Source organism: Halichoeres trimaculatus, unplaced genomic scaffold (genome assembly GCF_033239565.1).
Source record: "Halichoeres trimaculatus isolate MK-OKI-2021-1 unplaced genomic scaffold, fHalTri1.1 fHalTri1_scaffold_8, whole genome shotgun sequence".
NCBI classification, from domain to species: domain Eukaryota; kingdom Metazoa; phylum Chordata; class Actinopteri; order Labriformes; family Labridae; genus Halichoeres; species Halichoeres trimaculatus.
The window spans coordinates 29,300,672-29,324,883 of record NW_027437186.1 but is presented as its reverse complement, the minus strand read 5'-3'; the positions used below and the strand labels follow the sequence as shown (position 1 = coordinate 29,324,883).

Genomic DNA, 24,212 nt, shown 5'->3' with positions numbered 1-24,212 from the left:
TCTGAAGACCCTGTCATCTTTCTACAGACTCTTCCTGCTCTTTTATTCCTTACCTCACAAAAAGTTAGGAGTGGGAAGATAGTGCGTACAGCCTAACATAGCATGGTTTTAAACCTATTTAACTTCTTACCCAGTCTACTTAATTACATCATTTTACAAACTCTACCTGCCCTTTCTGTCTTATCTCCCTTAATTCATTGAAAAGGGGTCAAGGTAGTGCATACAGCCTTCCCAGGAAAGGATAACCTCCAAGTCAAACAGACATCTTGCTCTGGCTCTTTTTCTTACCCTATGTAAACAAGGGAGTAGTGAGGTAGAGTGTACAGCCTTGGGGGGTAGGGACTAATTCTAGCCCAAATCTACCTGCATACTCTTCTGGCTGTTATCTTTTTTTTGTCCTGCTTGCCTTATAAAAATTGAGGAGTGGTCAGGTAGATTGTACAGCTCAAATAGCCCTAAGAGGCTCTTTATACTTGTACTGAACACCTTGCCATCTTTATGCATCTTTATGCAGACTCCTCTCTTGTTTCATCTCTTACCTCATGAAAATGGGACAATGGGTAAGTAGTGCATACCCCCAAATGAATCATGGGTGAGTTCTAGCCCGGAAATAATTCCCTACCTGGATATCCCCTCCATGTCCTGACTTATATCTTTCGATAGACCCTGCCTGCTCTTTATCTCTCCTTTCTACATTAACTTGTGAAAAGAGAAGAGTGGGGAGTTAGTGTGTTTACTCCAACATCAGCGCAGGTGAATTCTAACCCAACAAGCTTTTTTGGCTCTGGATTTCCATTCCCTGTCCTGTCTAACATCTTTCTACAGAATCTATTTTGTCTTTTTTCTCCCTGGCCTTATTTAAATATGGGAGTAGGGAGGTAGTGCATACAGCATTAGATGGCAGGGACAAGTTTCAATTCAACATATTTTCTTGGCCCTGACATCTTTCCTGTTGTCTTCCTAATATCTTTTCACATACATTTCCTGATCTTTCGCTTCCTCTTCCCTCCCTTACCTTATGTTAATAGGGGAGAAGGGGAGGTAGAGTGTACAGGGGTGCATTCTAAACAAACAACATTTCTTGCCCTGGGTTTCCCGTCTACTTTCCATGATCATTTCACAGACCTTTCCTACCTTTTCCTCTGTTTTGTTAACTCTAAAATTTTCTCTTTCTCACTTATATCATGAAAGTAAGGGGTTTAGGTTGGTAGGGCATAGAGCCCAACACAGCTTAGGTGAGTTCTAGGCTAAACAGGCCTTCTAGCCAAGCTATACCATCGCCATCTAATATGTTTCTACATTACTCTTCCTGGTCTTTACTCTCTCTTTCACCCTTACCGCTTGGAAGTAGTTGAGTGGGGGAGGTAGTGTGTACGGCCTAACACAGCAACTGTGAGTTCAAGTCTAAGTAGACGTCTTGCGCTTGCTTTCCTCTCTTACTCCAAATATTGTTTAAGAGACTCTTTCTTCCCCTTTAGTTTTCCTTTCTTCCTTACCTTGGGAAATAAGGGGATTGATGAGGTAGTGTGTTCATCCTTACATGGCAAAGATTAATTCCAGTCCTAACAGACTTTTTCTACAGGCACTTCCTATTGTTTTCTCCATTACCTGCTGAACACATAGTAGTGTGAAGGTATTGCATTCAGCCTTTTTGTTCTGGCTTTCCTGTTTTAGTTCTAATGTGTTTCTTCTATCTGTTTAACTCTTCTTTGCACATGGTTTTCATAGGTAGTGGGCAGGGGGAAGGTTCTGGGATACTAGAGCTAGCTGCTAAGCCTTCCCAAAAGTGTTTTGGGCCAAACTCAATGAACCCACTGGAAAGGCAGGCACTCAATACCCTGTCAATGTGCAATGAGCTCTTGCTGCTCCCCTGGTTCCATGTTGAGGGTTTCGGAGCTATTCAAGGCCAAGTGGTTTTGTAGGTAGTGTCCGCGTTTTCAGTACTTGAAGAGTGTATAAATGTGCTGGCAGTATGTTGTATTCATTTCAGTTCTGCAGATTATACCTAGAATAACACAAAAACTAGTCCCTGACCATTATAACCACAGGGGTCCTTTTTCCAGCTCATTCAAAACACTTTTGTTTCTGAGGCATGAAAAGCACAAAACAGGAGCAGCAGGTCAAGGTCTGATGGCCAGCTTACTCAGCATGCATTCTGAGTGCTTCAATTTGTCAGCTGGTTTTTGTTAAAGGTCACAGGCTAAGCGGAGCCAGCTCTACATCATGAACACAGTCATTACCTAGAAACACGCTCATTCAAAGTGACTACTCAGAGAAATACAATGAGCAAACAACACAACAAAACCACTGAATAAATGAACCATTGTTTAACTGCCAAACTGTTTTCCATGCACAAAACATCAAACTGCTTGTTCATAGGTAGACACAAACTGACACACCAGTACGTGGTCCAGCAATGATAGACAAGTCACTTTGAGCTGCTTCATTATATTTTAGAGTTGAGCTTTTATTAGATAGCCATTTCATGTCCAAATCAGTATGCTTTTCATGCCATGTCCTCCTTTCTGAGACCCCCTACCTCCTCAACAGAGAGGACATCGTGCTGTGAGAGACATATGGGACCTGGCAACTCCTGAATATTTCTAAGTAACTGACACATTTTCATGAATAACAGACAGATGCCACTCCCACTCACCAGACAAACTCAACAATTTCTCCCTCTCAGTGTTAAAGGATCTGCAATGCAGCATGGTAGCCATGTTGTCTGATTAGCTCTGATGAATGTGGTTGTACAACATCCATAAGCTGTGAAGCTGAACTCAATGCAGAGACAGACTCCTCACACTGATTCCATACTGTCTGGAATCAACTGCAAAGAAGTTTTGTGAAAGCGTATGTCCTCAGAGACGATCTGTATATACCCAACCCAGGGATCAGACACACTGAATAAACTGTAAGAAAATATCTTTTTCTAATCATTCAGATTCCCCATTGCAAATCTTTCTTTGACACTATTTCTCATAACGTCTATCTCAAAGCAAATCTTAATGCTTTCAGGATTACCACAGGTATATAACTCATACCAACTGCAGGCTGAGGACATCAAATCTACATAAATCCAGATTAGAAAGGCTTAGTCAGAACTGCGATGATGTGCTTATCTTCAAACTGGCATATTCCATCATTTTCTCTCAGTGTCTGGAAGTCACCTACACTTTAATTTGTTACGCTTCATAATAGAACAAGTCAACTCATTATCTATTTAGTGCCACTGCCTGTGGTTTTTGAGAAAGCGTGTGCCTTTCTCTTAGAGAGGAATTCTGACTCTGTTGTCTCCTCACATGTATTATAAAAAGTGCCTCTGGTTCTCAAAACATCATGTTCCAGCTCCCTCAGGGCATTCAGTGCAATGCACGAGCACGCCGATACAGCGCCATCACAGACCCCCTTCCAGTGCCTTTAAAAAAACATGATGCCTGCAGGGAAAAGAACTACTTTCATACTAGCTGTCCCCACACTTCCCTCCAGACATTTTGTGTCATGTGTGCATACTTCTTCTCCTCATCTGAACCCTGAGATTCCTCAAGTTTCCCCCAGGGCACTGGTGGAAAGAGCCACAGTGGAGAGTTTAATAATCTTGCTTATAGGACCAGGCTCACACTGTGAGCACATGTATTTGCATAATGCGTATCTGCAGAGAGTGGACATGACATTGTTAGTCAGAACTGTTGTTATGAGTTACTTTATCTTAGAAGGCGTAAGTGGACTATGTTCGTGTAGCACTTCCTCCCATCTTCTTACCTCTCAAAATGATTTTACATTACACATCTCATTCTCACTACATTCATAGTACACTCACCAGCCACTTAATTAGTTTCATTAGGTTCAACTGCTTATTAATGAAAATATCTTATCCACCAGTCACATGGCAGCAACTGAATACATTTCAACCTGTAGTGATTTCAGGAACTTTAAAACCTGGTATAGGCTCTGATCTGAGTATTCCACAAACTGCTGATCTACTTGGATTTTTACACACAACCATCTCTGGGTCTACAGAGAAAGTTCCCAACAAAAGAAAATATCTGGTAAGCAAGACAAACAATCTTTGAATAGTTATGAGCGAATATCAAATCTCTTCTGTTTGAAATGTCTAGCCCTACACACAACACGTTCATCCTTGAAGCAGGCAGCTACGCCAGCAGAAAACCACACCGGGTGACCTTCCTGTCAGCTAAGAACAGGAAGCTGAGGTTACAAATCACATGGGCTCACCAAAACTGGATTGATGCTGCCACATTCAAATGGTAGGTTCAGAGTTTGGAGTAAACAAAATGAATCCATCCTGGAATCAACTCTTTAGGTTGCTGCTGGTGATGGTATAATTGTGGGAGGGAGATTTTCTTGGCTCTTTAGTAGCAACTAAAGCATGGTTTAAAGCCCACAGCCTATTTGATTATTGTTGCTGACCATGTTCATCATTTTACGACCACAGTGTACCCATAACCTGATGGAGACTTCCAGCAGGAAAACGCTCCATATCACAAAGCTTAAATCATCTCAAACTAGGGATTTGGGTACCTTTCACATTTGAAACAATATGGTATTTGTTAGGGATGCACGATATTGGATTTTTGCCAATAAATAATATTTTGCCGATATGCTGATTTATCAAAACCCCTTTTGGCCGATACCAATACTGATATCACAAGTTTTAGGGATGCATGATATTAGATTTTTGCCGAAATCCAATATGCCGATATATAGAAAACCCCTTTTGGCCGATACCGATACTGATAATCACAAGTTTGTTTGTTTTTTTCACTGTAAAGAAAGCTAAGTCTAAGAAATTGTCATATCTGCCGATACCGATAAATGTGTTTTTAAGCTTTTATCAGCCGATACCGATATTGTGCCGATAATATCATGCATCCCTAACAAGTTTGTTTTTTTCACTGTTAAGAAAGCTAAGTCTCAAGACATTCAGTATTGAAATACAGAAAAATAATTTCTTTAGATCACATGAACTTTAAATGTACAATGCATTTTTAAACATAACCAAGTTGCATTTGATTATTTTAGGGCTACTGTAACAACCTGGACCCCGGGGCAGACCCAGGACACGCTGGGGAGACTACGTCTCTCGGCTGGCCTGGGAACGCCTCGGGATCCCCCGGGAAGAGCTGGCCGAAGTGGCTAGGGAGAGGGAAGTCTGGGCTTCCCTGCTTAGTCTGCTGCCCCCGAGACCCCACCTCGGATAAGCGGAAGAAGATGGATGGATGGATGGATGTAACAACCTGGTGACAGACACAGAGCTCTGCAGTGCAAATAAATGAAGTGCTACCTTTTATTTAAGGAGCTTATTTTTCAGATGGAAAATAATAATAATCCTACTGAATAGCACCTTATCGGCTGTGCCTATCGTCAGAAATTTTCATATCTGCTGATACCGATAAACGTGTTTTTGAGCTTTTATCAGCTGATACTGATATTGTGCCGATAATATCGTGCATCCCTAGTATTTGTTTGTTCAATAACAAAATATAATATTTTTTCAATCAAACATATTTATTCTTCCATATATAACCTTGCAATGCTGTGCAATGCCAGCATGGAAAATCACCTACTCTTCCACTCCCTCTTAGCCACATGGATGCATTAAGGTACCTAAACATGGTACCATTTAAATTTTACACAAATCGCAATTGGTACCTATAGAGGTACCTAATTTGGTTCCCATCCCTATCTCAAACTGGTTTCTTGAACATAAAAATGAGTTCACTGTACTCCAGTACCCCATAGTCATCAGATTTTAACCCCGCAGAGCTCCTTTGGGATGTGGTGGAACAGAAGATTCTCATCATGGATGTTCAGCCCATGAATCTGCAGCAGCTGTGTGATGCTATCAGGTTAATAAAGAGCAAAATCTCTAAGGTTTTCAGCACCTTGATAACTCTAACTAACCTGGTACAAGCAAGGTGTACCTAATAAATTGGGCGATAAGTGTACACTGATGGCAGAGGCTGCTTTGTGAAATGTTCGTCAATATTACCTGATCTAATTCAAGATTTTCAAAAACTTACCGCTAGAGCTTTGGACAGCCGTGTGCGGAAATCATTGAGAACAATAGTGACAATGTCCTGGTGAGGGATGTATGCGTAGCCAGCTTTTAGGTACACTTTCCTCGTTCGTACAAGATCCAGGGCGTCTTGAAAAGGAACCTGAGAAATGAAATGTTAGTACATTAGATGAGGACAAAAGACATGTTTTATTCAAAAAGCAAAGATATGCAAGTTTATTCTGTTTGTGTGCACAATGATTGACTCTTAGGCCTTCATGGTTTACACTGCTTAAATGATTTCCACTTATTCTAAGCTCATCTGGGTTCAGTAAAAGAAAAAAACGTCATTCAGAAGAATAAAAATGTAAATCGAACATCAGGTTACAGGCCTTGACATTTCCTCTTCTCCTTTTCCTTTTTGTTAACAGACTGTAGACTTAAATCCATTCAGCTGTGAAAGGCCAAAGCAGTGATCTGACAATCAGCCAATTATTTTTCAGGCTCTCCTTTCACACTGATCTAAAGATTTCTCCACTCAGTGAGCATTTCCTAATTCAATAAAAATGATGTCATAACATTTCTTTAAAAGCAAGGAAGAAGTCTGGACTGCAGAATGGAGAGTTTAGAGCTGGGAGAGCATGAATTGGCCAATAAGTTGATTTAAACTGCCTCAGGGGCTGGTATTTGCACATTTATTTCATATAATAAGATGAGCTGTCTCTGTCTGACAAAACATAGGCCCCGGAGGTGGAAGAGTTAGAGGGAGAAAAAGAACTGAGCAGACAATCAGCGTTTTTCTTCAGTGTGGTGAATGTTTTCTTTTCAAGAAAAGACCGGGTGGCTCACAGGCCAGTTTGTTGGGCAGGTTGTGATCACACAGTCTGAAAGACATTAATGAAGAAGTCCATCAACCAAGAACAGCGGTGGAAGAAACTTCAACTAAAATTTGAGTCTGCAGATATATATTTTCTTCCTGATGAGAAGATTATGTGTTTGTCTGTGAAGTCTTCCCGAGTTGTTTTCCTTATAGTTCATCAAAATGATTGCAAAGTGATTGTGATTAAATGTTTGGGTGGAGGTCGCCATTTTAAAATCATCTGTGACTGAACCCAAATCATGCAGACAGAGAATTTTTAATCAGAGCAATAACTCGCTCATGTAAAGCTAATTGTGAATAACCTTAAAGGACCATTCCCACAGTTAATCAATGAGTGCTGAATGATCCTCTGTGTTAATGTTCTATCTTGCTGTATGTGTCTTTCTTACATGGTACACACTATTCTAGTCTTGAATAAAGGCAAGAAATAACTAAAAAAAAAGGCCCAAAAATTATAAATAAAGAAAAGTAAGAACATTTTTTGTGAGACTGCCTCTTTCTGAAAAAAATCATGCCTTAAACCTAATACCAGTTTTGGAACCAAGCTTTCACACAAAAAGCTGTCACCCTGGCATCATGATTTCCATCAGAAGGTTGGTTCAAACACTAAACCTCATTTCACCGGTTTCCTATGTAACCACTGGTCCCCCTATTGGGCTTGCCAGAGATCTCAGGTGTTGCATGAGGCTTTGCCGACCCCAGGGCTGTTAAATTTATATTTGCCCTTACCAATTAAACCGTAACAACGCATCCTCTGGACAGTTTTTACAGCTGTATGCATAGAAAACTGTAATATATTCCCCCCAGTTAAATTTGATGTTCATTTTTAAGACCAACGCATCAGTTTTTTGTCTGACTAAAAATATGAAGCCCATAATGTTATGTGTTGGCCTTTTTGTTTGTATTCCTTGTATTTCTCTGTCCTCTGGATTTATCCTGTTTCTTTGTCATTAGTTGTGTCTTAAGCAATACTTGTCTTGTGTATTCTCTGTTGTGTTTCCAGGCTAAGTGTCTTTGTGTTTCCTATTTTATTTTGTAGTTTTTGCTCCCTGTGTCTCTAGTTTAGTTTCATCTCATCCCTGAGTGTATCCCTCCTGTCTTGATTGCCTTTCATGATTTTTACCTGCGTCTTATTTTACAAGACAACAAGAACACCTGTTTCTTGTGTTGAGTCATCTTTTGTTGATTTAGTTTCCTCTCGTCTTCTGGTCTCATCTGGTCATCACACTCTCTGGTTGGATCATTTTGTGTCATGTATTTGCCCCTGTGTGTTGTTTTAAGTGTTTCTAACTTTTGGATTTTTTTTTTTGTATGAAATTATTTTTGAGTTAGTCTGCACTTGCCAAATCCCCTTTTGTGTTTTCTCAAAAACTGACACAAAACCTACAGTTCTCCAAGTGTCCACTTGAGGCAGGCTGAAGAAACACTGGAAACCACAAACAAACCAAACCAAACCAAAATGCAAATTTCTACAAAACAGATATTATTACAGCCTGTTTCAAAATGTTTTGGTCCGAATAGCTCATTTCTCAATCAGACACTACATGCATGAACTATACAGTCTATGGTGGGGGCTCAGCTTTCATTTCCATAAAAGGAAAAAAAATGTTGTAAACTACTACTTTACTTCATGAGAAAAAATGGTGGATTGTCCCTTAAAAAACACACCATTCTATCCAGAATTTGTTTGATAATTCAAAAGTCAAGGACAACTTTCTGTCAAGCTTGCAAAGAAATATATATTACCCTTGTAACTTATGGGTGTGTTTTGATCTTTTTCTGATGACATAAAGAAATTCACAGTAGAGCGCGTCCATAACCACATCTCAATTCAGATTTTTTATAAAAGAAATAACCCTCATAATAAAAGACTGAGTTAATGGCATTGTGCCTAGATGTCTGGCAGATTCATTTACTGAAGAATAATACTGAATAAGAAAATCTGTTCTGTGGAGGCATGAGCACTTAACATTCTTAGCTGTCTCTGTGGGAAGACAGAGAGAGACTCCAGTAACTCACTTTGTAGAAGTCCTGATCCTCCACTGTGATTCCACTGACGGCGTAACTGGAGTTGACAAGTTTATCCACCAGAGTCTTCTTTTCCTCGATGCTAATCTGAAAAGTTATTGATGAGGACGATGAGTTTCAGGAAAGAGTTGCAGGCTGAGGCTCATGGAAAACAAACAGCGTTTATCAGACGAATGCTTGGTCACTTGTTCTTGCTGGGCATACTGTGTGTGGATGAATGATGGAGAGATTCTACTTTTAATATTTCACTTTTATTCCGTGAAAGCCATCCAAGTGCTCCTATTTGGAGCCTTAAGTCACACTTAAGAGTCAAAAAACCAAACAAACACTAACTGTATTTTGAACTGTGCTCACTTCTGATTGGGATAACTGAAACTTTACAAAATGTAGTCAGGTACATAGAATTTAGATATGGTCTGATTTTGAATGCACCTTTAATATCAAAAATCCTAAGAGAATAAGTTCCAACATGTCTAATTCCTATTGCTTGATACACTCCAAGGGTGCTGTTAAAGCAATCTAACAGCTCCACCTAGTGACAAACTGAATGTCTATACTATGAATAAAGACTGATGGTTTACTTGTACTCTTACTAACAAGGCACACAAAGGTTTGGAGTTGAAGACAGCAGATTGTTTGAAATTTATCGCCAGCAAGCTACATTTTAGGGTATTGAGCAACTGAGACTGGATTTAACAAAGCCAAAGGAGATATTTCCTTCTTTTCATCTTTACTGGGGAAAAAACAGGACAGAAGTGTTGGAGACTTGAACAACAAAGAGTTGGAACATCCTCATTTTTGGCAGCACAGATCTATTCAGCAATAGTATCTACCTAGATTTGAAGAAAATGTTTTTTTTTAAAGGGAGTAAGAGTGTTTTGTACCGTGTCATATCGAAGATTATTCCTGTGTAGAAACTCCAGCTTCTGGTTTGGAAACAGATCATTGAAGCGATAGCGAAAAAGATCCACCTCCTGCTGTATGAACCATCGTCTCAGGTCCTCCCTGTAGGATGCAAAGGTTTTTTTTTCCATTAAATCTGACTGATATATATATTTAAAACCACAAAAAAAGATCTATAAAGACGACACACATACGTTTGGCAGTAGGCAAGTCTGAGGATAAAGTGGGAGATATGGTCCTTTCTTCGTTTCTCTTGCTCACTTGGCCCAGTCTGATTTTTTCTGTCCTCCTTTATGAGTCAAAGTAAGCACAGAGGGTGTAAGAGGAGTGAGGGATTATTTGTACATAGGACTAAGAAGAGTGTACAGTACACTCTCTGCCACAGTCTCTTTCATAAAAATACCATTCAATCTTTATAACAAGGCTAACATGGTTAAGCTTGAAAACAGCTTTCTCTGTGCTTCTCTTTCCACTCTTTTTAATACAAAATAATGTTATGGTCTTGAAATGTTAACCAAAGTCGGTTTACTGGTTTGGTACGGACACTACACCCGAGTGCTGCTGGGTTGTAATGCTAGTTTGATAAAAACATACTCACGTTGTCTGGTCTGTATGGAAAGTTCAGGTTTTTTAACTCGTTCTCCAGCTTGCTTTTGTACTGGTCAGACAGTTTCACATAGCTCACTCCTAAATTCTCCACGGTCTTCAACACTGCAGAGGAAAACAAAGGTCATGAAAAAATCTTAAAGCAAATTTAACAAGGCAATTGTAATTGACTGGCAAAAAGGGCATTTTTACATTTCAGCCTTTCCACGGCAAATGTTTCAAATTCAGACAGAGACATGTTTTCCAGAGGAGGCTGCCCGTAAAACTGCAGAGAGTGCCCATACTGCTCTGTTTGAGAGTTATTGATGAGCCGCCTTCTTCTGCCGGAAAACTGCATGGCTCCTGATGAAAAGGTCAAACAAGTACAGGTTATTACATCTTGCAAATTAATTGTATGTGGAGGAAATACTCAAAGTTTTCAGGCCTCATGTACCAAGAGGTAAGAATCAGTGTGAAAATTATATAATTGTTAAATCAAAATAAAGTTAGCTAGAGAAAAGTTATGCCACTTCTTATTCTTACAGACATCATACAAAGATGCCACTAAGAACAACAAAAATCCACAGACCGGTTATGTACGAGTGCAACACAATACTAAACCACCTACAGAAAAATCATTGCATTTCTGCTAAACTAACCTGCACAATTTGTAAAGATGGAGCCACGCTGTGTGAGCTCTATCTGAAAGATGCTGCTATAAAGCTGCCTCTTTTCCTTTGCTCACCTTCATCAGAAAAACAACAATATCCAGTCAAAGAAAGCTTAAACATTACTGTCCCCACCCCTTAAGGTTTAGGGTAAAGAGTGAGATTTAATATTAAAGAAATAATGTCTGTAAGTTAACAACGCTGTAAATATTCTATATCCAACGTTAGGTCAATAACACAAACCAGAATGCCACTAACACTGGCTACATAGTTGAAAATACAAGCTAGCATACTGTCATCTACCTCAGAATAGAAAAGGCTCGATGGAAATAATGTTTAAATATGATTAAACGACGGATTAATTACTTTAAAACCCTGTTTCGGAATTATTTACCGATTTGACGATGACAGCTATCCTTTTCTCGAGTGTATCCCGCCAAACAAAGTGGGTTGTTTAACAAACGCGGGTAAACGATGACGTCTTTGGCATAACCCGGAAGAGAAACGCTCATGCAACGTGAGGGGCTCGTTTTGTTATACCGCGTAGCCCAGTAAAAGCCCAGCCGCTACAAATGTCAGCAATGGAGAGATTGAAACAACAAAATAAAATAGAATACAGTCTTCTCAATTTTGGATTGTGCATATAAAACAGTCACAGGTCAAAAACAGGCATAACTTAGCCCAAACAATCCTATATACAATGACGTTTTAATGATGAGACTTTTTCGGGACTTTAGTAAAATATAACAAACGCACCCAGAATACGCGCGAAATCATATGACAGAAATTTAGTGCGTTAAAAGGCGTTTGAATCCTAATATAGAACGCAACTTCTCATCATTTACCTGCAAAGGAGTTTTTCTATGCATTTTTGCGATAGTGATGCTGTTGATATTGTAAACACCCGACTCACTTTATCAGTTTGAAAGAATTAAAATGTTGTGTTTCTTCGCTGTACTTCAAGTTGAAGCCGTATCACAAATCAAGAGACCTACCAGCTGGTGGCGACAGTTTATCCTTGGTGGGTGTCAACCGATTTATAATGAGGAAACGAAGAAGAAATGAGACGACAAGAGAAGAAGACGAAGAAGAAGACGTTGCTCTGCTGCCTAGCAACAAACATTTGCGAACTAGCCCGTTGCTACCCTTAGGTTCGACGTAGTTAGCTGGTGATAGATAGCAGTGCCATTCCTTCTAGTAAATGTTATACAGTTACTCAGATATCACTGTTAGTTACACTTTATTTGCCGTTTTAAAGCAAAGAACATTAGACTTGAGTAGTCATTTACTAAATACCACTAACGGGCGGTGCAGGAGGGGATTTTCTGTGGGGAAAGTGGCTAGTCTAAGCTACGTAACCTTAGCAGCAGAGCATTTCCTCTCCTCTTAGAGGAGAGCAGAGGGAGGCTGCAGTAACCGGTATGCGACTGATGACTAGCTTGTCTAATGTTGACGGACATCGGATGAGCTGAAACGTGTTGAAACAGGTAAGACATGTCTCTCTTATTGTGTTGATATGTTTCATCTTCCCTGAAAACCACTCAGTCTGTTATAACGGTCTGCAGCTGCTGCTTTCTGGAGACTGCTGCCAGCTGTTCAACAGGTCACATCATCTCTGAAAAGAATTGTGATTTAAAGGAGCAAAGTAGACTGAAACCTCATACCAAGGGTAACCAGCCTCCATGACAAACTTTGAACATGCCAAAAATTAACAGAACGGAGGTTTTAATCTCATTGCATGGTAACATTACTTCCATGTGTCCTAAAACTGGCTCTAGAGGTGCCCCACCCTCAGGCCTTGAAAAAGTAATATGGTCTGTAAAGTCGACTTATTGTCTAAGAGGGAGGTTTACACTGTTATGTTCTACAATCAACACAGTGAATATCAATGTATTTTATATTGCCTGGTGTGTTTGAAATGATAATATTTCTTATTTCTTGTCTACTCGAAGATACTTCAGTAGCGACAGGGGCTACATTGCAATGACTCTGTTATGTTTGGTTACTTCATTTGTTACTTTATAGATTTGTTTTGCAACAAGATGATGACATCCACTTTGACATTTAGTCGCTTAACAAAATCAATACAAAATTGACACACTGTTGAAACCCTGAAACATGATTTAAAAAGTACTTTGGATCCACTTATCATAATTAAAATAAGAGACAATATCACTAAAAAATACATAAATTAAAAAACAAAATCTACAATGAGACCAGAAGTACCATTAAATATTTGGTGTAGATAATTTCTCGTCTTAAAAGATGCATGACCAAATCAAGACACCAATGAAAATAACTAAACAGACTTCATAAAAGCATGGTGATAGGCATGACACAGACATGTAGGCCAGAATACAAACACGGGATCCTATGGTCGTGTACTGATGGAGAGATGACAGAGTGAGAGGGCTGCACACATATGCCTGGAGTGAATGCTTTTCCCTGCTCAAAGGCCCACTGATAGTGCTTTCTAGGAGTGTAATGGCCATTTTTAAAAACCTGATGTTTAGTAGAACTTGACAAAGACCCCTTGGTCACTCAGTACAGTGAGAATTGGATTTTGCTTCTTTGTAGAAAAGAAATGATAACCAAGAAGTTCACATTTGAAATAGCAATTAGATCTGTTGCTTCCAGCTCGTATGTTTCAGATATTTCACAAGATGTGTTTTTTAAGCCTTTTTAAGGTACAGCGTAATTTTGCAGTGAGAACTAATTGCCCAACAGATATCAATAACAATTAAAGCATCTGTCACTTTATTTTATTTATTAAAAAAATATTCAACCAGGAAAGCCTCATTGCAATTGAAAATCTCTTTTACAAGAGTGTCCTGGCCAGATAGCTGCAAGAACAGAACACAGTTACAAACAATACAAAACAACGACAACAGCAGATCGCCACATCCATTGTAACATCGGAAAAATCCACCAACAAAGCATTTACAACCTGATGCAGCATCCTCCAACACCTCCAGTCTACTTTCCAAAAGCTTTAAAGAGACCCGCTCCCTCCCCTGCAACAAGTTCCACACTGCAGGAGCTGCTTATCCAAGACTTACTTTAGGAACAGACAGCAAGAATAGGTCACAGACAGAGCGAAGAGTGTGAGTCTCAACATTTCTCAACTTGATCAATAACAACAATCAAATAAATAAGAGGGAAGCAAATTAAGGGTTGCTTCATAAATAAGGACATGTTAATGGTTTTGTCTTCAAACAGGTAACGCAGGCCAGCCAACAAATCTAAATAATGAGTTAGAGCCTTAAGACTTGTAATAAACCTCAGTGCTCCATGATGTACAGTGTCCAGAGAGGAGAAGGCATTATGACGATACATGACGATCACCATCGTGTTACTAAAACTTCTTGTCACAACTTAGAAAATTCTTCCTTTCAGTAATTTATTGAACAACTCACAGTCTGACGTATAACTGTATTACAAAGGTAGTCAATAAATAATCTCTGGAATAAATCACAAGTTGCTCAGTGTGTCTGCCACAGTTTTGTATTAACTTTTGAGGCAAGAGGTCAACTTTCTGTTAATATGATAGAGGTCATAGCCAGCATTAAAGTCTATTCTTTGTTTTAATTTCTTTTTGTTTCCAGATTTAACCATACAAAAAAGATTACACTGAACAGCAAGAGGACTGACAATGTGTGAAAGGAATTTCTAAGTCTTCACTCAACATGAGTCAGTCCACTGTAAGAGACTGCAGACGTTCAGAATGGTACTGACACTTGGGATATAACATTTTATGATTTCACCCATTTGTGGCTGTCGTGCGTTAACAGCTTCTGCGTCATGCAGCTCAATAATAGCTGATGAATAATTTCTACTACATTTTGTGACTCAGCATTAGACAAGCTGTTGGACAGCACAGTCACACAGTGGGGTGTCAGTGTCCACTGGGAGCAGCTTTCCCTCAATATGTTATTTTGTGTTGCACTCAGCCACTACACACATGTAAATGTAGAAGACACAGTTGCCATGTGGTGTCAGCTGCTGTCGCGGCTAATGGCAGAATAAACATGGTCACACTTGCTCCAAACAGCTTCCTTGTAAAATTTACAGCAGCGGGGTTGATGAGAGCTCAGTAAGAGTTTAAAAAGTAGCTTCTTTCACTGAGTTTATTAAACCTTTGACAAGTGCAGTCATTCTGCTGTTAAACTGTGTGTTAACTGTGGCGCTGGAACAATAAGGTTTAAAATGTGATAAAACAATGAGGGTGCATTAGGGAGATAGAAGAAGAGGACATTCTTATTATTTCACCTGCTATAAAAATGTTATGATGCAAATCAACAGTTAGCCCCAGCAGCTGATAAAAAGATTTGTGTATAAGAATGTTTTTCTGTCAAAGAAATAAGTCAGATACCTCCAATAAAACCTTGGTTTTATTGATGGTATATACATAAAAGGCCCCTTAAGGAAAAGTTCCCAAATCAAAAGGCTTTAAACCGCTAATCTGTATTGTACTCATTTTAAAACTGATTTTTTTTTAATTTAAACTGAGTGACTAGTTTTTGGGAGAGGGCCTAAATGTGGCCGTCTCTTTCATAACAGAAACCTTCAAAAGCCTCTACATGGATTCCTCTGTCACAAACACAGCTGCAGGTTAAAACCAGATCATGGTGCACTGTTATAAAGAGAGTATTTAATTTGCTTACATTAATCTAAGCACGGCTTTTTGTTTCACTTTCAGGTCGTTTATGTGTTCCTGTCAGGTTGCTAAAAAAAACCTAGGCAGAGTGGAACTGAGGACACTAACCAAGCGTTGTCACCATGTTGGAGGAAGACATGGAAGTGGCCATCAAGGTGGTCGTGGTTGGCAATGGAGCTGTTGGCAAGTCAAGTATGATCCAGCGCTACTGCAAGGGTATCTTCACTAAGGACTACAAAAAGACCATCGGAGTGGATTTTCTGGAAAGGCAGATTGTGTAAGAATAACACTTCACTTTGATCATATAACACATATTCATCCATGGAGTGCACAGACGATGAAAAAAACCCATAAATCATTAAAGTACTGTGTGCTGCTGGTGAGAAAAAAGAGGAAATATGTTAATGTCTTTGATGTTGATTGCAACGGGTGAAACATGTCAGCTAGGTCACTCAGGGGTTACATACCTCATTGGTACAGTGCTTATCTGTCCCCTTTGAACCTCCCTTAACCCTTTGCCATGTCTCTGTTTTAAAAAAAAAGGGGTGTGCTTTTGCAGTAAGCTTCACTTCTTTCAGAAAGCAGTGATATGAAAAAAAAAAATCTCAGCGCAATTTTAGTAAACATTCATGACTATAAAAAGAACTGCTTTAAATGCTAATAGGGGTATTATTATCATGTCTTACCAGACTGGTTGTGTTACTGTGTGTTTTTACAGAGTAAATGACGAAGAGGTACGACTGATGCTGTGGGACACTGCTGGTCAGGAGGAATTTGACGCTATCACTAAGGCCTACTATCGTGGTAAGACCCAGTCACTGTGACAGCAGTTTACACTGCAGCTCAGGGTCAATGACCTAAAGTCAAGCTTTTGTTTGTCACAGATTTTTATTTTGCTGTACTCGCAGCTTTCAGTCCCTGTGATTTCCCAGTTTTGCTCTTCAGTTCAAATAAGTTTTTGCAGCCACAAAAAGGAGTACATCAAATAAAAGGATCACCCTGGAAACTTGAACTGTTCTGTTCTTTTTTGTTTCAGGTGCCCAGGCATGTGTACTCGTCTTCTCTACCACAGACAGGGATTCATTTCAGTCTATCGACAGCTGGAGGGAGAAGGTGGAGGCAGAGGTCGGGGATATCCCTACAGTTCTAGTGCAAAACAAAATCGACCTGCTTGAGGAAACTGTTATTAAAAAGTAAGACAGGCACAAAGTAATATATTGAAACTGTGCTGAAAGATACTATAATGTTCTTTTAACTCAAGAAATGTATTTCGTTAATTAATTTCAGCGAGGAGGCAGAGGGTTTGGCAAAGAGGCTGAAGTTGAGATTTTATCGAGCATCAGTAAAAGAGGATCTTAACGTCAATGAAGGTAAGTCATCAAAATCTGGATAACTGGTGGGATGCAAGTGAACTAATTTCACGTTTTTCCAGTTTTAGTACCTCTTCTTGTTCACTTTCCAGTTTTTAAGTACTTAGCTGAAAAGTACCTACAACGACTCAAACAGCAAACAGCAGAGGAGACGGAGGTGGTTCATTCAACAAGCAATAAAATAGGTAAGAGAATCTAAGGATAGATCACTTCTTCTGCTGGGTCTCTTCTCCGCTGACATCTGAAATGTTTCTGTTTAAGGTGTTTTTAATACAACAAGTGGTAACATCTGTAACCAGAACTCCAGCAACGGCAGAGAAGTCATCAACCTGCGCCCTAACAAGCAAAGGACCAAGAAGAGTAAAAATCCTTTTGGAAGCTGCAGCCTGATCTAAAGAGGACTCGGCTCATTTTAGTGACTGAATGTTATATCTGAGATTGGACTGATCTTTCATACACTCTGTCGACGAGGCCACATTGAGAGACCAAAGCCCACTCAGCCTGGGAAACACTAATACTACCTTAAACTAGAGCTCAATCTGAAACCATTCCCCTCTATCGATGGTTGAATTCTTGAATTTCAGCCTTTACAGCGCACAAAAAGCACGTCAGTGTTTGTACACTCTTTGGTCCTCCTTGCGGTTGTTCTAGGTAACAGCAACAGCTGCCATGCAATGTGTTTGCATGCACTGTGGAAGACACATAGATTATTTTATACCATTATTTTAATCAGTCATAAGAAAATGGTTCAAAATATACTGTGTGCTGCTAACAAGTCCAAACACTATCAAATCCAGAGTGTGCTCTATGCGAAGGTATTTTTGTACGAATCCCAACAGTGTTGAGTGATGATTTTCTGAGGTGTTGACGTAGTGCCAAATCTGCTCTTTCTGAGCTGTACTTAAATATTAACACTGCAGTGATATGGATGTAACATAAAACAAATAGAATGCGCTCCAATGTATAACCAAATATCAACACTTAATAGTCTTCTATACATCAGCAGTTCACTCATTAACACATTTAACTCAAAGACTTCTGCAAGGTTTTGGACTTTTTGATGCAAACATGGGTTGATTTTCTCTTTACTCGTTCAGTCATCTCAAGTCACAATCAGTTCTAGCACTATGTTTTTGATTGTTTACTTCTGACATTTCACTGTGCTTGTCTTTTTAACTTTAGTACAGCTTTAAATGACACATTGGTTAGCCTTTAGGGTTTGGTTAAAAGTCATTCTTGTTGCAATGTATTTCTAAGATTTTAAACACAAACTTATTTTCTCGTTTTTAATTGTAATCGGTCAAGTTTAAGTGGAAATACGTGGAATAAAAAAAGAGAGATGGTAAAAAAAGTCAAACAACTAATGCTCTTTCTCTGACTCGATATTTTACTGATGTGGGCCTGAATATGCAAGAAAACAAAGGTTCTCCTCATTCCTCCAGGGTACTCGTGTTACTAAAGCTCATCTAGCTGTGAACTGTATGTTACTGCCTCATCTGCATCAAGCTTTTCTTCTTCTTCTTCTACTTCTTCTTTGAAACATATCGGAAAGAGAACTCTTCACAAAGCACAAAGAGACATGTAGAGGTGTGAAAGTCTCTAAAATCTTGACATTTTCTTACAAATAACTATGAGTGTTTGACTTGGAATCAGAGTATAAGTCATGTTGGGAAAATGCATGCACATGAGTTTTGTAACATTTCTGTTTGAGGCTCAAAGAATCCTGACTATAGTTATATTTTTACATCGTGTTCCAGTTGAACTGTTGGTACTGAGGTTGTGTCACATTTCAAGCTTCGTCATTTGGCTCTGTGTATCAGTGCTGTTTTGGATATAAGGTCATAAATCTGCAATGCATGCGAGCCTTTTTACACATCAGTGAATGTCATAAGATGTTTAAAATGCCACAATGCCTTGTCCATGTTTACATTCTCCCCTCTTGGTCTCCATGAAGCATTTAATGCCTTCTGTTGCTTTTTTAACTGCCTGCACATTAAATGTTGTAAATATTAATCGCTCAGTCTTTCTTTTATTTGTAACATTGTGTTTGAGTTGCCTTTTTGACTCCATTTAAGCGCACTTTATCATCAAGATGGTATATAATCTTAACGTTCACTCATGTGCTGTCACTCAGGTGTTGTAATAATCTGTGTCTTGATGTCTGACTGACTTCATAAACTGATTTAAATAGAAATAACAAGGAAATGAATGCTTTCAGTGTGACAAAAACAACTCTCATTGTTGGATCTTTTTTTAACAGCTGCAAATGTTAACAACTTGAGGTGTGCCACTCAACTGTACACCTTTCGTTATGTTTTGGGGATAGAGATGGTATGCTGACATAAATAAAAGTCTTCATTTTTCTTGTGCATCCAGAGTGTTATTTCACGAGAATAAACTCTTCTATCAGTGGAGTCTTACAAACGTTTAACTCAAGGTTGTTTACTTTTGTTTGTTATTTGTAAGTTATTATCAGGTACAGTGGCACCTGTAACTTTAAACTGTCCCTATTGAAAGTGAAGAAGTGTTATTTGGCTGCTCTGTCCTGACATTGGCCTTGTCACTGGAGAAATTAAAATATTGACCTAAAAAATAAAAAAACATAAGTCTTTTCATAGAATTTGGGAGTATACTCCAGCTTCTGGCAGCTGTGGCTTAAATTGGTTATTTTCAGTTGTAATGAAGCCATACTCCTGTCAGGGTGCTCCATACCAGGAGCCCCCCCACAAACCAACAAGATCTACAGATCTTAATCTACAAAAAGGTTAAAGCAGCATGTAGTACTCTATAGACAGCATCCGCAATATTAGAAGCTGGTTTGAAGACATAAGGCAACCATCTGAGACACATTTACAACCTGTGACAAAAGCTAAATACACAGATCACAATCAAATGCAGCTCCAAGCTCAATTGTCTGCAAACATTTAAACTTTCACTTCTGGTTGGGGGTTTAAACCCAGCTCCAGTAGTCACATGCCAAAGTGTGAACCCCAGATTGCTCCTACTGTTCAGTAGGACCAACAGTCACTAAGGGCTCACTAGTGCTGCTTCCACGCCTGGATAAATGGAGAAACTTGTTTCAAGAAGAGCATCTCATTTATAACTGCCATATCAACATGCAAAACACAAATGTGAGACAAAGAAGAAGAAGAAGAAAAACACTCTATCTCCATCCAAGCAGAAAGTCATATCTTCTGGTTGAATGTACGTGCATGACAATTCTTTGAAAACCTCATTACTGACTTAACAAGAAGCTCATGGCAAACTAGCACGTGACTTTACTTTTTTAAGCATTAATTTTGCTGTCTTATTATTACTGATTTATTTGAAGAAAGAGTGGGGATGAAGTTTACCACCATACACTTTGTGGAACCTGCTTCTGATCACTCTTTCTACCAACCAAGCTCCTCGGCTCCCCAGTGATTGTCTTTCTTTCCTTAAACAACGGTGTGTCAGCTCTCCATATTTTCTCTCAGGTACACAAATGTTTATGGTTATGGCAGACTGAGCGCAAACAAGCATACATCCAGGCTCTTACAGATTATGTAGAATACAATTTTAATCCTATAATATCCTGGTGTTAGTGCTACAAACTTGTTGAACTTTGAACACATGCTAATCTGCTGTTTTTTTCTCATTCAGTAGGATTTTCCTGACAAACTTTAAGACTGCTACTCTAAATATGGATTAAACAACATGTTTTTTTATTCATTTTTATGACACATGAATGTACATAGAAACTGCTTTGTGCAATTACAAACTAGAATCCACAGCTTTATGTGATTTGTGTTGATTTCACACAAAGAGGTAGAGTGTGTGTGTGACTGTGCATATCCTAAATCCTTAAGTGATGTTGATTCAAACAGTGAGAAACAAATGGGAGAAACTGGTGGATGGATGTCTTTGGTTATCTACCGTGACTTAACTCCCTCTGCGTCTAATGAGTGTGCACATGTGAGAATGCATGTGTACATGTGTGTGAGCTTCCTCTGTGTGAATGGCAAACAGTAAAACTTATAATCCCTTAGAGTGAACGATGGGTTTTGAAATGTTTTCGTGTATTTTTGGCCCAACATTCCCTTCATTAAGCTTGTTTGCTGCTACATCTCAACTCCTTCATAAAGCTAGAAAAGGTTACAAAAGTCCTGGTGAGGTTAGTGGCGTAAAAAACATTTTTCTGTTTTGAAGATAATTCTTATTGGCAGCCTTTAGCTTTTGGGGTTTCCAGTTTTTGATTGTCCATGATCTTTATGTTCTTTTCAGCACTTTCAGTGTTCCTCAGCAGAGTCTCCAGCCTCCTCTTGATCTTCTTCTGGTCCTCCAGAGCACAGCCGATCACTATGGCCTGAAACTTCTGGTCGATGGGAACAGGTGGGGCCTCGGTCACACACGCTGCATGCAGGGCCATCAGCTGCTGCCGGCCACCTGCCATGTCGTCAAGTAGCTTCTTCACCAACTCGTCGATGATGGATGTGGCTTTGCGCAACGCCTCCTCCTGCATTGAGTTTCTAATGGTGCCAACAGAGATCTCTACAGACAGCGTACGACCCATCAGACGGTTTGCAGTCAAATCCAGCTCTTCTCTTTCCCCTGAGAGAAGACAAACAAAGAAGTCAGTGCTGCATCTTTGCAGGAGGAAAGGGCTACACAGCTCAGATCTCTGGTCCATTTTCATACAGCCCCCAGCTTTCATCTTATAATGTTTCAATTGTGGCACTCAGACCATGCTTTAAGTTATGTACATTTACATTTTCTGTCAAGGTCACAAACAAAACCAAAGTCTACCCAGTGACATCCCACTGAACTACATTTGGACTGTGCAAAGTCCACTTGTAAAGGTAACGCTCTGTACATTCTGCAGAAACTCAACACCTCTTACAGCTGAAATCTTTGAATGAATAGATTTATCTTGATGTGAAAATGTGAGAGTTAAAAAAACACATCAGAGAGCAAAAGATGAGATTTAAGTTGTGAAATGGTGACAAAAAGGTAAAAATGGTGCATAAGAAGAAAGAAATTAGAAGTATTTTGGTCTAAAATCTTGTTTGTGGGTCAAAATGTCTAAATATTTTTTTAAAAAAAACATCCTAATAAAATTCAGATCCTGATCCTGCCATAAAAACATCCTGACATACTTTTTCCATATCGCCCCCTAATGGAGAACTTTTTACTCAATCAGAAGCAGAGTTTGCTGATGTTTACGCAGCACGCAACATTGCCAAAAACTGACCACTTATCATCTGATATCAAGAGACACCTGAGGAACAGGTGAGGTTCGATTTCACAAGTATGCAATGACGGGAAACAGATATTTGACACCACTTTTTTGTGAATATTGTATATTCAAATAATAAGTTAAATAGGACAAAATCCATAATCTGTGGTTCAAAGTAGGGTGGGGTGTGAATCTCATGTTCTCTGTTAAATCCTCAGGGGATCTCAGGGAACAACACCACCCAAAGAAAAGAAAGAATAACATCACTGGATCACAATGCCACAGTGAAACTGAGCAGGCTGAAAAACACAGATAAAGTAGGTGGATCAGACTCTGCTTTCTTTTCATCAAGTGTAGTGTCAGCAGCCTCACCAGCACAGATGTTCCGCATTTCTTGACTATTCTGTATGGATTGAATCATTTCCAGGATGCACTCCCTTTCCTGCTCCATGGCTGATGCAGCTTCACGTAAAGACTCCACCCTAAGGAATAGAAAAACACATGACCACACTGACATCCATTTACACATATCCTCTCATAGAAACACTAGAGGACAAATGCAGAGAAAAAACAGTAATAAATCTAGAAATAATAAGTTGACACAATGTTTATGGTTAGTATCCCCACCAAATTAAAATACACACCTACATCAAAGTGTGCCATTTGCTTAAAAATCCATCCGCATGAGTGACTGTCTCCAAAATTATGATTCTTCATATTAAACCCCACTAAAGTGAAACATGAAGAAGTCACACAGTGTTTAATAATCAGTTCAGCTCTTAACGTGTCCCTGTCTGTAGCACATGCTCCGGCCTGTTACTGTACCTCACTTCCAGCTGATCCAAACTCTCCAGCAGCCGCCCGGAGCGATCGGCCATGGACATCGTCCTGCTGAACTTGCACGGAGCTTCGGCCATCTTCGCCTGAATTTTCGCCTGTGCCATGATGCTGAATGGTTCTTTAAAAGATCCGTACCGTAGGGACAAATAAATCTACTCTTCGTGCGCTAACACCCTGAGCTGACCGACGGACTGACGCTCCTCTCTCCGGCTGCAGCAGCGCCCCTGGGAGAACACTTCCAAACATGGGCTGTAACTTCCTTCAGCATGTCCTCATAGAAGTTTCCCGAGGAGTCCGGGGCAGTGGTTCTTAAAAACAGGTCCGAGGACCCCTAGAGGGACTTCAAAAACTCCCATCCCATCCTAAGAAACAACAAAATCTGACTTTTTTTCAAAATTTGCAATAGTTTTAGATTTACCAATGAAACTGTGCAGAGTATTTTCGTCCGCACTTTGATTTACAGCTGTTTTCATGATCAGCATTTTTAAACTTGGCTTGTATAACTTCAACTGGAATGCTGATTTTTTAACATGACCAAAACTGATGTTGGATCAAAAGCATCTATACTTTTTTCTACCTCAACTCATGAAATGATTGTAACAATGTGATTAATTGATTTTCAACACTGTGATATTTAAACCACGATCAATCTTAGCAACTCACAAACACTACATGAGAAGAGGTAGAAAATGTTTTATTCCAACTTCATGACAACATAGAAAGCTGATTCGGAGAAAAAGTCTAACTTCACCCAAGAAAAGTTTAAAAAAAATTGTTATTATGCGCCTAGATTTTAACCTGTTTAACATCTGAATCTATTTGAAAGGATACCACAAATGTGCGACATTATTTAAAGCTCTGTAACTTCTAGCAAATGTTTATTTACACATCAAGAAGGAGGAAATGTCTTAAATATATGGGTTAATCTTAACAACCCTTTTATTTGCAAAATCAAATAACTACCAGTCAAATGTTCAACAGCTGAAGGTCTCCAGACAAATGTCTTCACATCAAAATGAAAATTAAGACCAAATTCAAGCCAACATG

At 39.3% G+C, this 24,212-nt stretch overlaps 3 protein-coding genes across 4 annotated transcripts in view; 1 reads left to right on the top strand and 2 right to left on the bottom strand.

The window, feature by feature from the left end:
• The window catches only part of prim2 (DNA primase subunit 2), a 34,531-nt gene extending 22,965 nt beyond the window's left edge, over nt 1–11,566 (bottom strand). The window contains exons 1-8 of one of the 2 annotated variants that reach the window (XM_074675863.1): nt 11,478–11,566; nt 11,075–11,160; nt 10,629–10,778; nt 10,429–10,541; nt 10,025–10,119; nt 9,812–9,932; nt 8,919–9,014; nt 6,045–6,182 (exon numbers count right to left, since the gene is read on the bottom strand). In XM_074675863.1, coding sequence (XP_074531964.1) covers nt 6,045–6,182; nt 8,919–9,014; nt 9,812–9,932; nt 10,025–10,119; nt 10,429–10,541; nt 10,629–10,773 — 708 coding nt within the window. In that variant the 5' untranslated portion in view covers nt 10,774–10,778; nt 11,075–11,160; nt 11,478–11,566. The remainder of the gene's footprint in view (nt 1–6,044; nt 6,183–8,918; nt 9,015–9,811; nt 9,933–10,024; nt 10,120–10,428; nt 10,542–10,628; nt 10,779–11,074; nt 11,161–11,477) is intronic. The other variant, XM_074675862.1, reaches the window with a different exon arrangement.
• A 568-nt stretch (nt 11,567–12,134) lies between these two features.
• On the top strand, nt 12,135–19,479 carry rab23 (RAB23, member RAS oncogene family). The gene is made up of 7 exons (XM_074676523.1): nt 12,135–12,570; nt 15,783–16,017; nt 16,459–16,544; nt 16,777–16,933; nt 17,028–17,110; nt 17,203–17,295; nt 17,372–19,479. The coding sequence occupies exons 2-7, from the start codon at nt 15,863–15,865 to the stop codon at nt 17,503–17,505; spliced, it is 708 nt and encodes a 235-aa protein (XP_074532624.1). The 5' UTR covers nt 12,135–12,570; nt 15,783–15,862; the 3' UTR covers nt 17,506–19,479.
• Nucleotides 19,480–20,567: 1,088 nt separating this feature from the next.
• Nucleotides 20,568–23,469, bottom strand: bag2 (BCL2 associated athanogene 2). The gene is made up of 3 exons (XM_074676216.1): nt 23,151–23,469; nt 22,698–22,807; nt 20,568–21,700 (listed from the first exon to the last, which is right to left on the bottom strand). Exons 1-3 carry the CDS (start codon nt 23,267–23,269, stop codon nt 21,306–21,308), a joined length of 624 nt encoding a protein of 207 aa, XP_074532317.1. The 5' UTR covers nt 23,270–23,469; the 3' UTR covers nt 20,568–21,305.
• Between the last annotated feature and the right edge of the window lie 743 nt (nt 23,470–24,212).